Here is a 12,704-nt window from a genome sequence, read left to right on the forward strand (position 1 = left end):
CAGGCTGGGCATGGGAGTTTGGCACCCAGGAACAGGCTGCCCATTTCCTGTACTTCAACAAACTCTAACTTCTGGTGAACTCCGAGCCTGCCCTTCACCCCGAGTACTTCAGCCCACGTTCCCGGCCCAGCGTGTGTTTGCTGAACTCACCGTTTTCACAGTTGCGGAGTTTCTCCTCCAGAGCCACCCCGCGGAATTCCAGCTCATCCAGCTGCTGCTCCAGGTTTTCCAGCTGCCCTTGGATACTCTCCTCAGGAATGTACTGGTCTGCGTGCACCTGAAAGATCGCACGTCGATGACCACAGTGGATGAGAAAAAGATCGGTGAAATTAAACAAGATCATAAGTGCTTCCAGTAATGGGAGAGGACTTTACTAGCAGTGGGTGAGTCTAAGACATGAAGGCACAACCTCAGTATAAGAGAATGTACCTTTAGGCTGGAGATGAGGAGGAATTTCCTTAGGCAGAGGGTGGTGAATCTGTGGAAATCATTGCCACAAATGGCTGTGGAGCCGTCTTTGGGTATTTTTAAAGCAGGGATTGATGGGATTAGTAAGGGCGTCAAAGGTTACGGGGACATGGCAGGAGAATGGGGTAGAGGGGGAAAATCGATAACCCATGTCTGAATGGTGTAGACTCAATGGGCCGAATGGTCTAATTCTTCCCCCGTCTTATTGTCTTAAGTAATTAAAATTCCTCATGCTTATTTACTATTTTTACTAATTTCCTTAATATGTTTGCATATTTCTCTCTGTCCCACTCCCATTCTCTCACTATTACATGAGTTGGGGGCTGTGTTGTATTATTGATTCCTTTCCCTCCCTCTAAGCTCTGCCACTTCTCCCCTGTATCCTTCGTAAACATTCTATTTTTAATTTTTAATTGTAATTTTTCTTTAACCATGCGCCAATCTTTACTTCTCCATGGATTGTCACCTTGTCGTGGTGGAGAAGCTTGTGTGGACCTGAGATCCTGAGAGCGATGCCGTCCGGAGCTATGCTCCATGTAGGGCCACCCATGGCGGTACGGTCGAGGGGGAGGTCTCTGACAAAGGGCAATCCAACCTAGACCTCAACGGTGGAACAGGCGGAGGATGATGGCTGACCTTAGTGGAGCGTCTCAACGGCTGGGGAAGGTGGATGAAGGCTGCAGCAGAAAAAGGTCTCCGGTCGTCTTGGACTCGTGACCCAGATCTGTCAAGATGGCTGTCTGTGCACCAGTCTCCCCATGTTAAACAAAGTCACGCACATATAGGGAATGTCCTCCATATAGGGAATAGCACTCTGGAGACACCCATGGTCAGCCATCACCGAGGGGGCTCTAAGAAGCTCCAATCTTTCCTGTGTCTGGATTTTACAGACGCATGATTGTCTCTAACTTCTGTTTTATCGCAGACACTGGCACCATTGATGGTTTGACAAATTAATTAATATTCAATAGGATTAAACATTATGATCAACTAGACTGTGTAGGAAGGAACTGCAGATGCTGGTTTAAACCGAAGATAGGCACAAAAAGCTGGAGTAACTCAGCGGGACAGGCAGCATCTCTGGAGAGAAGGAATAGGTGACATTTCGGATCGAGACCGTTCTCTGAAGAAGTCGTAGGAGGATTCACTTCTAATTAGGCAGCACAAGGACCTAGAATCAGGCCGGGCGGCACAGTGGTACTTCTTCAGAGAAGGGTCTCGACCCGAAACGTCACCCATTCCTTCTCTCCAGAGATGCTACCTGTCCCGCAGAGCGACTCCAGCTGTTTGTGTCTAGCCATGATTGAATGGCAGAGTAGACTTGATGGGCCGAGTGGCCGAATTCTGTTCCTATCTGATTCTGATCTTGGAGGGAAGGCGTGACTGCTGGAAGCCCTGATTTGTACCCACCTTGCGTTTGATGAGTGGGAAGCCGTGACCGGGGGCCGGCGGACGAGCTGGCTTCGGCCCTCTCCGTGGTCTGAGTGGGACCGGACCTCCGGCCGGAGAGGATTTTCTGTCAAATGGATTTTCTTTGCAAGACGACTGCAAAAAGAACATTTAATTTTTTGATCAAAGGTTGTGTGAACGAACGCGTGGGAGAGATACTTCCAGCTGTGTTGAATGATCAGCCTCATGAATCAGTAACAAAGCTTGCTTATCATGCCTTTTAAATGTCCTGACATATTTGCTAGTTCCAGTCAACACTTGAAAGCATTAGTCGGAGTCACGGAACAGTTGGAAGAGAACCTTTGATTTCCGCAGAATGAGAAAAGTTAGCATGTCTCCAAAGACACTTACAAACATCTACAGATACACCGTTAGAAAGCATAGACAATAGACAATAGGTGCAGGAGCAGGCCATTCAGCCCTTCGAGCCAGCACCGCCATTCAATGTGATCATGGCTGATCTTCCACAATCAGTACCCCGTTCCTGCCTTCTCCCCATATCCCCTGACTCCGCTATCTTTAAGAGCCCTATCTAGATCTCACTTGAAAGTATCCAGAGAACCGACCTCCACCGCCCTCTGAGGCAGAGAATTCCACACTCACAACTCTCTGTGAGAAAAAGTGTTTCCTCTTCTCCGTTCTAAATGGCTTACCCCTTATTCTTAAACTGTGGCCCCTGGTGCTGGACTCCCCCAACATCGGGAACATGTTTCCTGCCTCTAGCGTGTCCAAACCCTTAACAATCTTATATGTTTCAATAAGATCCCCTCTCATCCTTCTAAACTATAGAGTGTACAAGCCCAGCTGCTCCATTCTCTCAGCATATGACAGTCCTGCCATCCCGGGAATTAACCTTGTTGCACTCCCTCAATAGTAAGTTGGGGTTGGGAAAGAAAGATAGATCAGCCATGATTGAATGGCAGAGTAGACTTCATGGGCCAAATCATCTAATTCTGCTCCTAGAACTTATGAACTATGAACATTGCTTACAATGCCATAATTGATATCACATAACTAGCATGCGGACCAGACTGGAGTGAAAATGGCACCAGAATCTGGCGACTCTTGCATGCAGTCTCAGTGAACTATTTCTGTGCTCTTTGTTCTAATCGGGGATTGTGCTTAGGTATAGCAATACTTTACTGAAACGTATGCCAGAATTTCATCATAGCTTTGTACACGGGAAGAACCATTGATCAATGCATGACCATGTGGGGGCAGAGTCAGGGACTGTACGCCCCGTGTTATTGTACAGGGTTCTCATGTGAAGTGGGAGCATTCACCAGTTTCCCAAAGGGTCACGCGCCGCCCCTGTGGACTGGGAACGCGGCCGGATGCCTTTATCGAGGCCTCGATGCATTCCGGATCGCCGAGTAGAAGCCTGGGTCACAGCCTCGCGGGTCGGCGGAGCAGTCAATGGAGCCCGCGGCTGGGGCACGGGCCAGCACCACGGAGGCGCCAAGTGGGGCGTCAACTGCGGTGAGGCCTCGGCGGCGGAACTTCAATCGTTTTCTCTTCAGCTTATTTTCTATCTTAGCCATATGTTTTACTACAGATTTCAGGCAATGGAAGCGCAGCGGTAGAGCTGCTGCCTCACAGCGCCAGAGACCTGGGTTCGGTCCTGACTACGGGTGCTGTCTGTACGGAGTTTGTACGTCTTCCCCGTGACCTGCGTGGGCTTTCTTCAGGATCTCCAGTTTCCTACCACACTCCAAAGACGTACAGTTTTGTAGGTTAATTGGCTTGGTGTAATTGTAAATTGTCTCTAGTGAGTGTAAGATCGTGTTAGTGTGCGGGGATCGCTGGTCGATGCAGACTCGGTGACCTCTAAACGAAACTAGTCAAGAATCTACCCACAATCATTGCCATTCCCCTGTCCACGCATTTTCGGTCATCTCTCCAAAAAAACTAAATCAGATTCAACAGGCATGATCCCCTCCCTTTATAAGTTCCCTCTGCCTCTCTCAGATAAGCTGAACATTTTCATTTATTGTATGCTTAGTGACGCACCATCTCCACACCTACCTTTGGCTGGTCAGAGTAGGCAGCTTTTAATCTGTTCGATTCTGGAGATGGGTGACGTGGGGAAGCAGGAGGTTTAGGGGGAGGTCGGTGATAGACTGGTGGTGCTGGTCCTTCATTAGATGTTGTGCTGGACTCTTTGGTTGCTGGACTCCCACTAGCCACCCCTGGGCTTCCACGTGCCACCTCCAGGCTTGTGCCAGTCACTGCTGGCCACTCACTAGCCGCCTCTGGGATCTCGCCGGCCACCGTTGGAGTTTCGCTGGACGTCTCCGGAGTCTTGTCCGCTGGACTTGTGCTGGCCAATTCCGGGCTCCCACTAGCCACTGCTGGGCTCTCACTCGTCACCTCTGGATCTTCACTGGTCACCTCTGGACCCTCACCCTCTGGGCTCTTGCCAGGGCTGTCTTCAAACCTCCTGCGTAGTTCTGGACTAGACCTTGCGGAGCTCCCGGGAATGCTTTCCATGCTGAGGGAAGGGGAAGGGGTTGCGGATAAGACTGAGCGCTGGGCTGAAAGAGATTGATAACTCAATTGATAACTCAAATTACATTGAAAAGTTAAATGCTATGTGAAGCGAGGAACTGCAGATGCTGGTGTAAACCAAAGACAGACACAAAATGCTGGAGTAACTCAGCGGGACAGGCAGCATCTCTGGAGAATTGTTTCGGGTCGAGATCCTTCAAACGTCACCCATTCCTTCTCTCCAGAGATACTGCCTGACCCGCTGAGTTACTCCAGTTTTTTAGACAATAGACAAGACATTAGGTGCAGGAGTAGGCCATTCGGCCCTTCGAGCCAGCACCGTCATTCAATGTGATCATGGCTGATCATCCCCACCCCGTTCCTGCCTTCTCCCTATATCCCCTGACTCCGCTATCTTTAAGAGCCCTATCTAGCTCTCTCTTGAAAGTATCCAGAGAACCGGCCTCCACCGCCCTCTGAGGCAGAGTATTCCACAGACTCACCACTCTCTGTGAGAAAAAGTGTTTCCTCGTCTCCGTTCTAAATGGCTTACTTCTTATTCTTATTTTTGTGTCTGTCTTCCAGTTAAATGCTATGATTATTTATTTAACTAATAAACATTTTCTTCTGTTAAAGGGTTCAAATGCAATTCAATCAGGAATAATAATTTGTATTTATTTAGCATAATTTCCATCAGTTTGAAGAAGGGTCTCGAGCCGAAACATCACCCATTCCTTCTCTCCAGAGATGCTGCCTGTCCCGCTGAGTTACTCCAGCATTTTGTGTCTATCTTTGGTTTAAACCAACATCTGCAGTACCTTCCTACACATAATAATTTGCATTCCCAATATATATAATCACATATGTACCACAAAGTACCGTATAACACATGATGGAGATTATTACTTTATAAATAGTCAACAGAACTTTTTTACTGTCAGTCTTTAGTGGCTTAAAACTTCTATAATTCTAAAAGTCTACTTTGCTAAAATCTTACATAATCTTATTATGGGAATGTCTGAGGACAGATTTGACCAGGAAAGGATGGATATAAAATACCAGACACAGAAGAGAAACTAAAATAAACTATTCGGTTTGTTTTATGTGGGGGGAGGAGGGAGGGGATCGGGGGAAACTTTTTTTCAAGTTCTTTCCATCCTGGAGATGTGATCAATTTTCAGATCACATTCTCCGGGCTCTGTGGCCCACCATCGCTGGAGCTGGAAGCCTCTTCGGACTGTCGTGAGCCCCACCGCGGGGCGCGGACTTAACATCGGAGTGGATCCCTTGCCTGGGATCGCTCCCACTGCGGAACCAACATCAAGGGTTCGCTGTCTCGGGTGAGGCTGAGTAGGGAGTTCCAACGTCGCGGAAGGTTCGACCAGCCCCGACGCGAGATTCGATCGTCCGGCGCGGGGGAGCTGACATCCCCCCGATGCAGGAGCTGAACGCCTCGACGCGGCGGGCCCGAACGCCGCCAGCTACGGGAGTCAAGATCATCCCGTCACCGGGGGCTCGAGGCCCACGACCGAGGAAGAACTAAGGAAGGACTTGAACTTTATTTCGCCTTCCATCACAGTGGGGAATGTGTAGGAGTCACTGTGGTGGATGTTCATGTTAAAATGTGTTTTTTTGAGTGATCTGGTGCTTTTAATTGTATGACTGACCTGGCCAATGAAATTCCTCGTATGTTGCAAAACATACTTGGCGAATAAAGTGTGATTCTGATTCTGATTCTGAAATTGAACTAACTAGATTTGGTATGTTCAAGACAAAACTAGTCAAATCCCCGCAATCTGATGATGTACAGCTGGTGAAGTACAGTAAACCCTCGTTATGATGGAACACGAGGTGCAGGGGAGGGGGTGATCATTCTTACCTATTGTCCACTATAACCGAGTAAGAGAATATCATTATATAAGCAGTAGAAACAAACTACCGCAGTGCTGAATAATACATAAAAGGAAACTTAGTGCTGAGTAACTCAGCGAGTCAGGCAGCATCTCTGGAGAACATGGATAGGTGACGGTTTGGGTCTAGACCCTTCTTCAGACTCTTGGTCCAGAACTGGGCCTGGAATCCAGGTGAGTTGTCGGCCCCGAGAGGAGAGGAGAGGAGAGGAGAGGATCGGCGGAGTCAATGGTCGTGGCCCGTGGGCGGCCAGAGACCAGGTAAGCGTTGGCGGTGTGGCTTAGAAGCGGCGCGAGTCGGGAGCGTCGAGGGGCAGCCAGTGCTGCAAGCAGCCGGGGAGTGGCGTGGGCAGCCGACGGTAGGTCTGTCTGCTATAACCAAAATCCGTTATAAACAGGTCAGTAAAACGATAGTTTACTGTAGATGAAATTAGGAGAGGCATTGACAGGGTGGACAATCAGAACGTTGTTCCCAGGATGAGAATGTCCCAACACTAGAGGGCATAGGTGAGCAGGGAAAAGTCGTGGAATGCATTGGTGGAGGTAGATATGATGTTTAAGAAAGAACTGCAGATGCTGGAAAATCAAAGGTACACAAAAATGCTGGAGAAACTCAGCGGGTGCAGCAGCATCTATGGAGCGAAGGAAATAGACAACGTTTCGGGCCGAAACGTTGCCTATTTCCTTCGCTCCATAGATGCTGCTGCACCCGCTGAGTTTCTCCAGCATTTTTGAGGTAGCTATGATAGTGGCTTGTAGATAAGCACATGGAAATGCAAGGAATAGAGGGACATAGATCACATTCAGGCAGATGAGATCAGTTTAACTTGGCATCATGTTTGGCTCAAACATTGTGGCCGATGTGCAGTACTGTAGAAATGACTGATGTTCAGGAAAAGCGTTTATTTCATCATACTCCACTCTGTTTAAGGAGAGACAAACCAGGGCACAATATGTTTTGATTCCATGTTACTAAAATCCATTATGAGGAGCAGTTCCATGTTGGCACAAGTGTGCGCTCGCCAGTGCCAACTGAATGGACGTCTATTGAACCAACATAAACAGTGTGAAGAGGTCACTGATTTGCATCTCTGGAAGTTACTGACCCTCACTTCAGTCAAAATAGTTATACCGTAAAAGATTCAAAGAGATTTAGAGGTTTTGCCTGCCAAGCTTTGATTCCAGTTTACTGAGAGTAAATTTGTCACCATCCCACTGAATCCCCTCAGTCTCTCACTATTTTTACCGTGGAGTGCTATACATCCTTTTCCAGTTATTCTAAATTTACAACGGCTACTTCCTCAATGTTCCCCTGATAATTTCTCCAGTTGGCCTGGCTCGTTTCCCAAAGAACAACACTGCTACCTCCCCTTTGTTGAGCCAGAAATGCACTGATCAAGAAAGTTTCCCTGAACAGTCATCAGATAATCTTCTTCTTTGCCACCTATGTGATTGCTAGCCATCTCCAAATAGATTTACTAGAATGTTGCCTGGGTTTCAGCAACTAAGTTACAGAGAAAGGTTGAACAAGTTAGGGCTTTATTCTTTGGAGCGCAGAAGGTTAAGGGGGGACTTGATAGAGGTTTTTAAAATGATGAGAGGGATAGACAGAGTTGACGTGGAAAAGCTTTTCCCACTGAGAGTAGGGAAGATTCAAACAAGGGGACATGACTTGAGAATTAAGGGACTGAAGTTTAGGGGTAACATGAGGGGGAACTTCTTTACTCAGAGAGTGGTAGCTGTGTGGAATGAGCTTCCAGTGAAGGTGGTGGAGGCAGGTTCGTTTTTATCATTTAAAAATAAATTGGATAGTTATATGGATGGGAAAGGAATGGAGGGTTATGGTCTGAGCGCAGGTATATGGGACTAGGGGAGATTATGTGTTCGGCACGGACTAGAGGGGTCGAGATGGCCTGTTTCCGTGCTGTAATTGTTATATGGTTATATGGTTATATGATATTTACGTCCCCCCACTATCACTAGCCTGTGGCTTTTGCATATTACATTAGTTTAGTTTAGTTTAGAGATACCATGTGGAAACAGGCCCTTCGGCCCACCGAGTCTTGGTTCTTTGTTTCTTGGTCCTCCAAAATATTCCAAATGGAATTTAAACTGGAGTCGACACCGACCTTCACAGTAGCACCATCCTACACACACTAATGCCACTGTCCCACTTAGGAAACCTGAACGGAGACTTTGCGCCCCACCCAAGGTTTCCGTGCGGTTCCCGGAGGTTGCAGGTAGTGGAAGCAGATAGGGAGACTGACAAAAACCTCCGGGAACCGCACAGAAACCTTGGGTGGTGCACAAAGTCTCCAGAGGTATCCGTTCAGGTTTCCTAAGTGGGACAGGGGCATAAGGGACAATTTACTATTTTTTACTGAAGCCAATTAACCTACAAACCCGCACGTCTTTGTAGTTTGGGAGGAAACCGAAGCACCCGGAGAAAACCCACGCATTCACTGGGAGAATGTACAAACTCCTGACAGACAGCACCTGTCGTCAGGATCGAACCCGGGCGTCTGGCGCTGGGAGGCAGCAGCTCTACCTGCTGCGTCATCGTACCTCTAAGTTTTCTCCTCAATCTTGTTCCCAGCGGTTGACAGCCTACAGAATGTCTTATGTGGTTTATTTTGCCTGTAGCAGCTGTGTTTTATGCACCTCTTGTACATGTACCTTAAACATTGGGTTTTCTTTAACTCTCAGCTTAGTCCTTTCCAAAACACACTGTTTCTCTTCCATTCGTCTCTTCCAAGCTTGTCTACGCTTTATCCCCTTCCCCTTTCAACACGGCCCAAATCCCTACAGAATTAATTTAAAACTCTCCAAAGCGTTTTGAACCTTGCTATGGGGATGTGCTGAAAGGAACTGCAGATGCTGGTATATACCAAAGATAGACACAAAGTGCTGGAGTAACTCAGCAGGTCAGGCAGCAGCTGTGGAGAAACAAGATGGGTGATATTTTGGGTGTGAAGAGTCCCAACCCGAAACATCACCCGTCCTTTTTCTCTACAGATGTGCCTGACCCAATGAGTTACTCCAGCACTTTGTGTCTATCTTCCTGTGAGGATCCACGGATGTAACTCTGTTGGATTGCAATCTGCCTGAACTGTGGAGTTGCACCTCCGCAAATTCATTCCAAAGCCCCAGGAATGTAAAGTGCTCTCTCTTACATCATATGTTTGTGGGGGTGGGGAGATTGCAACCTTCACCTTCCGCCCTGTTTCGACGAATGCAATCAACCCGGCGTGCACAATCAAATAAGATCAAATAGAACAAGTTGTCCTGCAACTTTAGGCTGTGCACGCCATACGCAAGAAGAAGAAGAGAAGATTTGTTCGTGCACTCCATTGTAGAGAACTTCCTCATTCCGTGACTCTGAAAGCCACTTTAAATCCATTTAATCCCAACTTTACTGGTGAAAGACCCAAAATGTTATTCTAGTCCTCTCTACAGATGTTACCAAACCTGCTGAACATTTCCTACTTTTGTTATTTGGGAGCTTCCAATACCTGGCGTATTTAGGAATGTTTAAGAAAGAACTGCAGATGCTGGAGAAATCGAAGGTAGACAAAAATGTTGGAGAAACTCAGCAGGTGAGGCAGCATCTATGGAGTGAATAGAATGAATAGGTGACGTTTCGGGTCGAGACCCTTCTTCAGACCGAAGGAATAGGTGACGTTTCGGGTCGAGACCCTTTTTCAGACTGAAGAAGGGTCTCGACCCAAAACGTCACCTATTCCTTCGCTCCATAGATGCTGCCTCACCCGCTGAGTCTCTCCAGCATTTTTGTCTACCCTGGAGTATTCAGCGTTTATTGTCCTGCTCTGCGTAGAACCTGGCGTGGGTTAATGTGTCTGAATATCTTCTACTGAATGCACTCGTTGCTCAATGCTACGAAGATATAGTGCCGACTCTTTCAAGGGGAAAGGAATAGTTATTTTCTCAACTAATTATACATCTTTTTGGGATCTTCTTCCAACACACAATAAATAATAGAAAAAACACAAAGTGCTGGAATAACTCAGTAGGCCGGACAGCATCTCTGGAAGACATGGATCAGTGTGGTTTTCAATCAGGACCCTTCTTCAGACTTCCTGTACCCTTCTTCTTGGTCTGAACAATCTGAAGATGGATTCCAACCCGAAACGTCACCCATCCTTTTTCCCAGTGATGCTGCCTACCCCGCTGAGTTACTCCAGCATTTTGTGTCCATTTTGTGACATGAACCCATCTTCAGACTCGTGAGGGTCCATGAAGAAAGGCAGCAGCCGGCCTGAAACGTCACCCATTCCTTCTCTCCAGAGCCTTCGGTGTAAACCAACATCTGAAGTTCCTTCCTACACGTCTTCCAGAGATGCTGTCTGACCAGACAATAGACAATAGATAATAGACAATAGGTGCAGGAGTAGGCCATTTGGCCCTTCGATGTGATCATGGCTGATCATCCCCAATCAATACCCCGTTCCTGCCTTCTCCCCATATCCCCTGACTCCACTGTTTTTAAGAGCCCTATCTAGCTCTCTCTTGAAAGCATCCAGAGAACCTGCCTCCACCGCCCCCTGAGGCAGAGAATTCCACAGACTCACCACTCTCTGTGAGAAAAAGTGTTTCCTCGTCTCCGTTCTAAATGGCTTACTCCTTATTCTGAAACTGTGGCCCCTGGTTCTGGACTCCCCCAACATCGGAAACAGATGGATTACTCCAGCACTGTGTGGGTTTTGTTTGTAAACCGGCATCAGTTCATTGTGCCTACACAATAAATACCACAGCTGCCTCTCCGTGGCTGCAAGTTACCAGACTTCAAACAATCGTGGAAATAATTATCTAGGAACCCATTCTTTCTCAAATATATCCCAGAAAGTCCACCTGAATAGGCACAACGTAGTGGACAGGCTCACCTGAGGGCGATGCATTTGGTGCAGGGGGTGCTGGCCGCTTCCTGATCTTCGGGCTGCTAGCTGGCTGAATACTGTACCACGGGTGGGTCGGTTTGGGAGCGGTATCAGTCAGTTTCTCAGACACGTCGCCCGTTTCCTCATCGTCCACTTCGAAGGGGTTCAGGGAGCGGCTCTCGTCCGTCTCCCGCTGGGTGTCGCCGGGGCTAGGCCGCCTTCCAGGCCGGGGCGGAGCAGGCCTCCTCTTGGGCTCAGCGTTTACCAGCAAAAGCCACGGCGGGTCTTTAGGCTTGGCGTCGCCTTTCCTGCTGGAAACACATCATGTATCAGGAAACAAGACAACAGCACCTCCTCGTCAAATAAAGGTAGACAAAAATGGTGGAGAAACTCAGCGGGGAGGCAGCATCTATGGAGCGAAGGAATAGGTGACATTTCAGGTCGAGACCCTTCTTGAAGATTGAACATTGACCTCCAATTTCAGGTAGTCCCTGCTTTCTCCTTCTTCCCCCTCCCCTTTCCAGCTCTCCCTCAGCCCACTATCTCCGCCTCTTCTTTTCTTCTTCCCGTCCCCCCCACCCTCACATCAGTCTGAGGAAGGGTCTCGACCCGAAATGTTGCCTATTTCCTTTGCTCCATAGATGCTGCCTCACCCGCTGAGTTTCTCCAGCATTTTTGTCTGCCTTCGATTGTCCAGCATCTGCAGTTCCTTCTTAAACTCCTCTTAAAATGATCTCATTTTCTTTCTGCCGACACATTTTTAATCTTAATCAAAATAATTACAAGTGTAAATATGTGAGAAGTGACAGGATCAAGGTGTGCCTTGCAACCTCGCGGGCAAGACAAAGGCACCCATGCAGGTGTTAACAATACTTGTCTGTAAACACTGGCAGTGGTACAGTGTGACACTGCATCTATCAGCATTGGTATAATAACTTTATAACTTCCAGACAGATCCGTCACTATCATATAGTCTGTATCTATCACATTATTACATGGCCCATATCCATCACTATTACAGTCATATAGTGTGGAAACAGGCCGTACGACCCAACTTGCCCACACTGGCCAACGTGTCCCAGCTACACTAGTCCCATCTGCCCACGTTTGGTCCATATCCCTCCAAACCTGTCCTATCCATGTACCCGTCTAACTGTTTCTTAAATGTTGGGATAGTCCCTGCCTCAACTACCTCCTCTGGCAGCTTGTTCCGTACACCCACCACCCTTTGTGTGAAGAAAGTTATCCCTCAGATTCCTATTAAATCTTTTCCCCTTCACCTTAAAACTATGTCCTCTGGTCCTCGATTTGCCTACTCTGGGCAAGAGACTGTGTGCATCTAATAGATACATGGTCAGTATCTATCACTCTATTACATGGTCTGTTTACCCTGCTGCTAGACAGGACCTCAGAACATGAGGTAGGCACAGTGGAATGGAAAGAGCAGTGAAGGATCAGTGTCAGTAAAATCCCGGACAGCAGTGTTGAAGTATTG

At 47.7% G+C, this 12,704-nt stretch overlaps 1 protein-coding gene across 3 annotated transcripts in view; it reads right to left on the reverse strand.

The window, feature by feature from the left end:
• micall1 (MICAL like 1) overlaps nucleotides 1-12,704 on the reverse strand; it is a 98,751-nt gene that overhangs the window by 14,831 nt on the left and 71,216 nt on the right. For 2 of the 3 annotated variants that reach the window (XM_033013602.1, XM_033013604.1), the window contains 4 exons: nucleotides 11,216-11,520; nucleotides 3,943-4,451; nucleotides 1,879-2,013; nucleotides 151-277 (listed from right to left, as the gene is read on the reverse strand). In XM_033013602.1, the coding sequence (XP_032869493.1) occupies nucleotides 151-277; nucleotides 1,879-2,013; nucleotides 3,943-4,451; nucleotides 11,216-11,520 (1,076 nt within the window). The remainder of the gene's footprint in view (nucleotides 1-150; nucleotides 278-1,878; nucleotides 2,014-3,942; nucleotides 4,452-11,215; nucleotides 11,521-12,704) is intronic. The other variant, XM_033013603.1, reaches the window with a different exon arrangement.

This window comes from Amblyraja radiata, chromosome 38 (genome assembly GCF_010909765.2).
Source record: "Amblyraja radiata isolate CabotCenter1 chromosome 38, sAmbRad1.1.pri, whole genome shotgun sequence".
NCBI lineage: Eukaryota > Metazoa > Chordata > Chondrichthyes > Rajiformes > Rajidae > Amblyraja > Amblyraja radiata.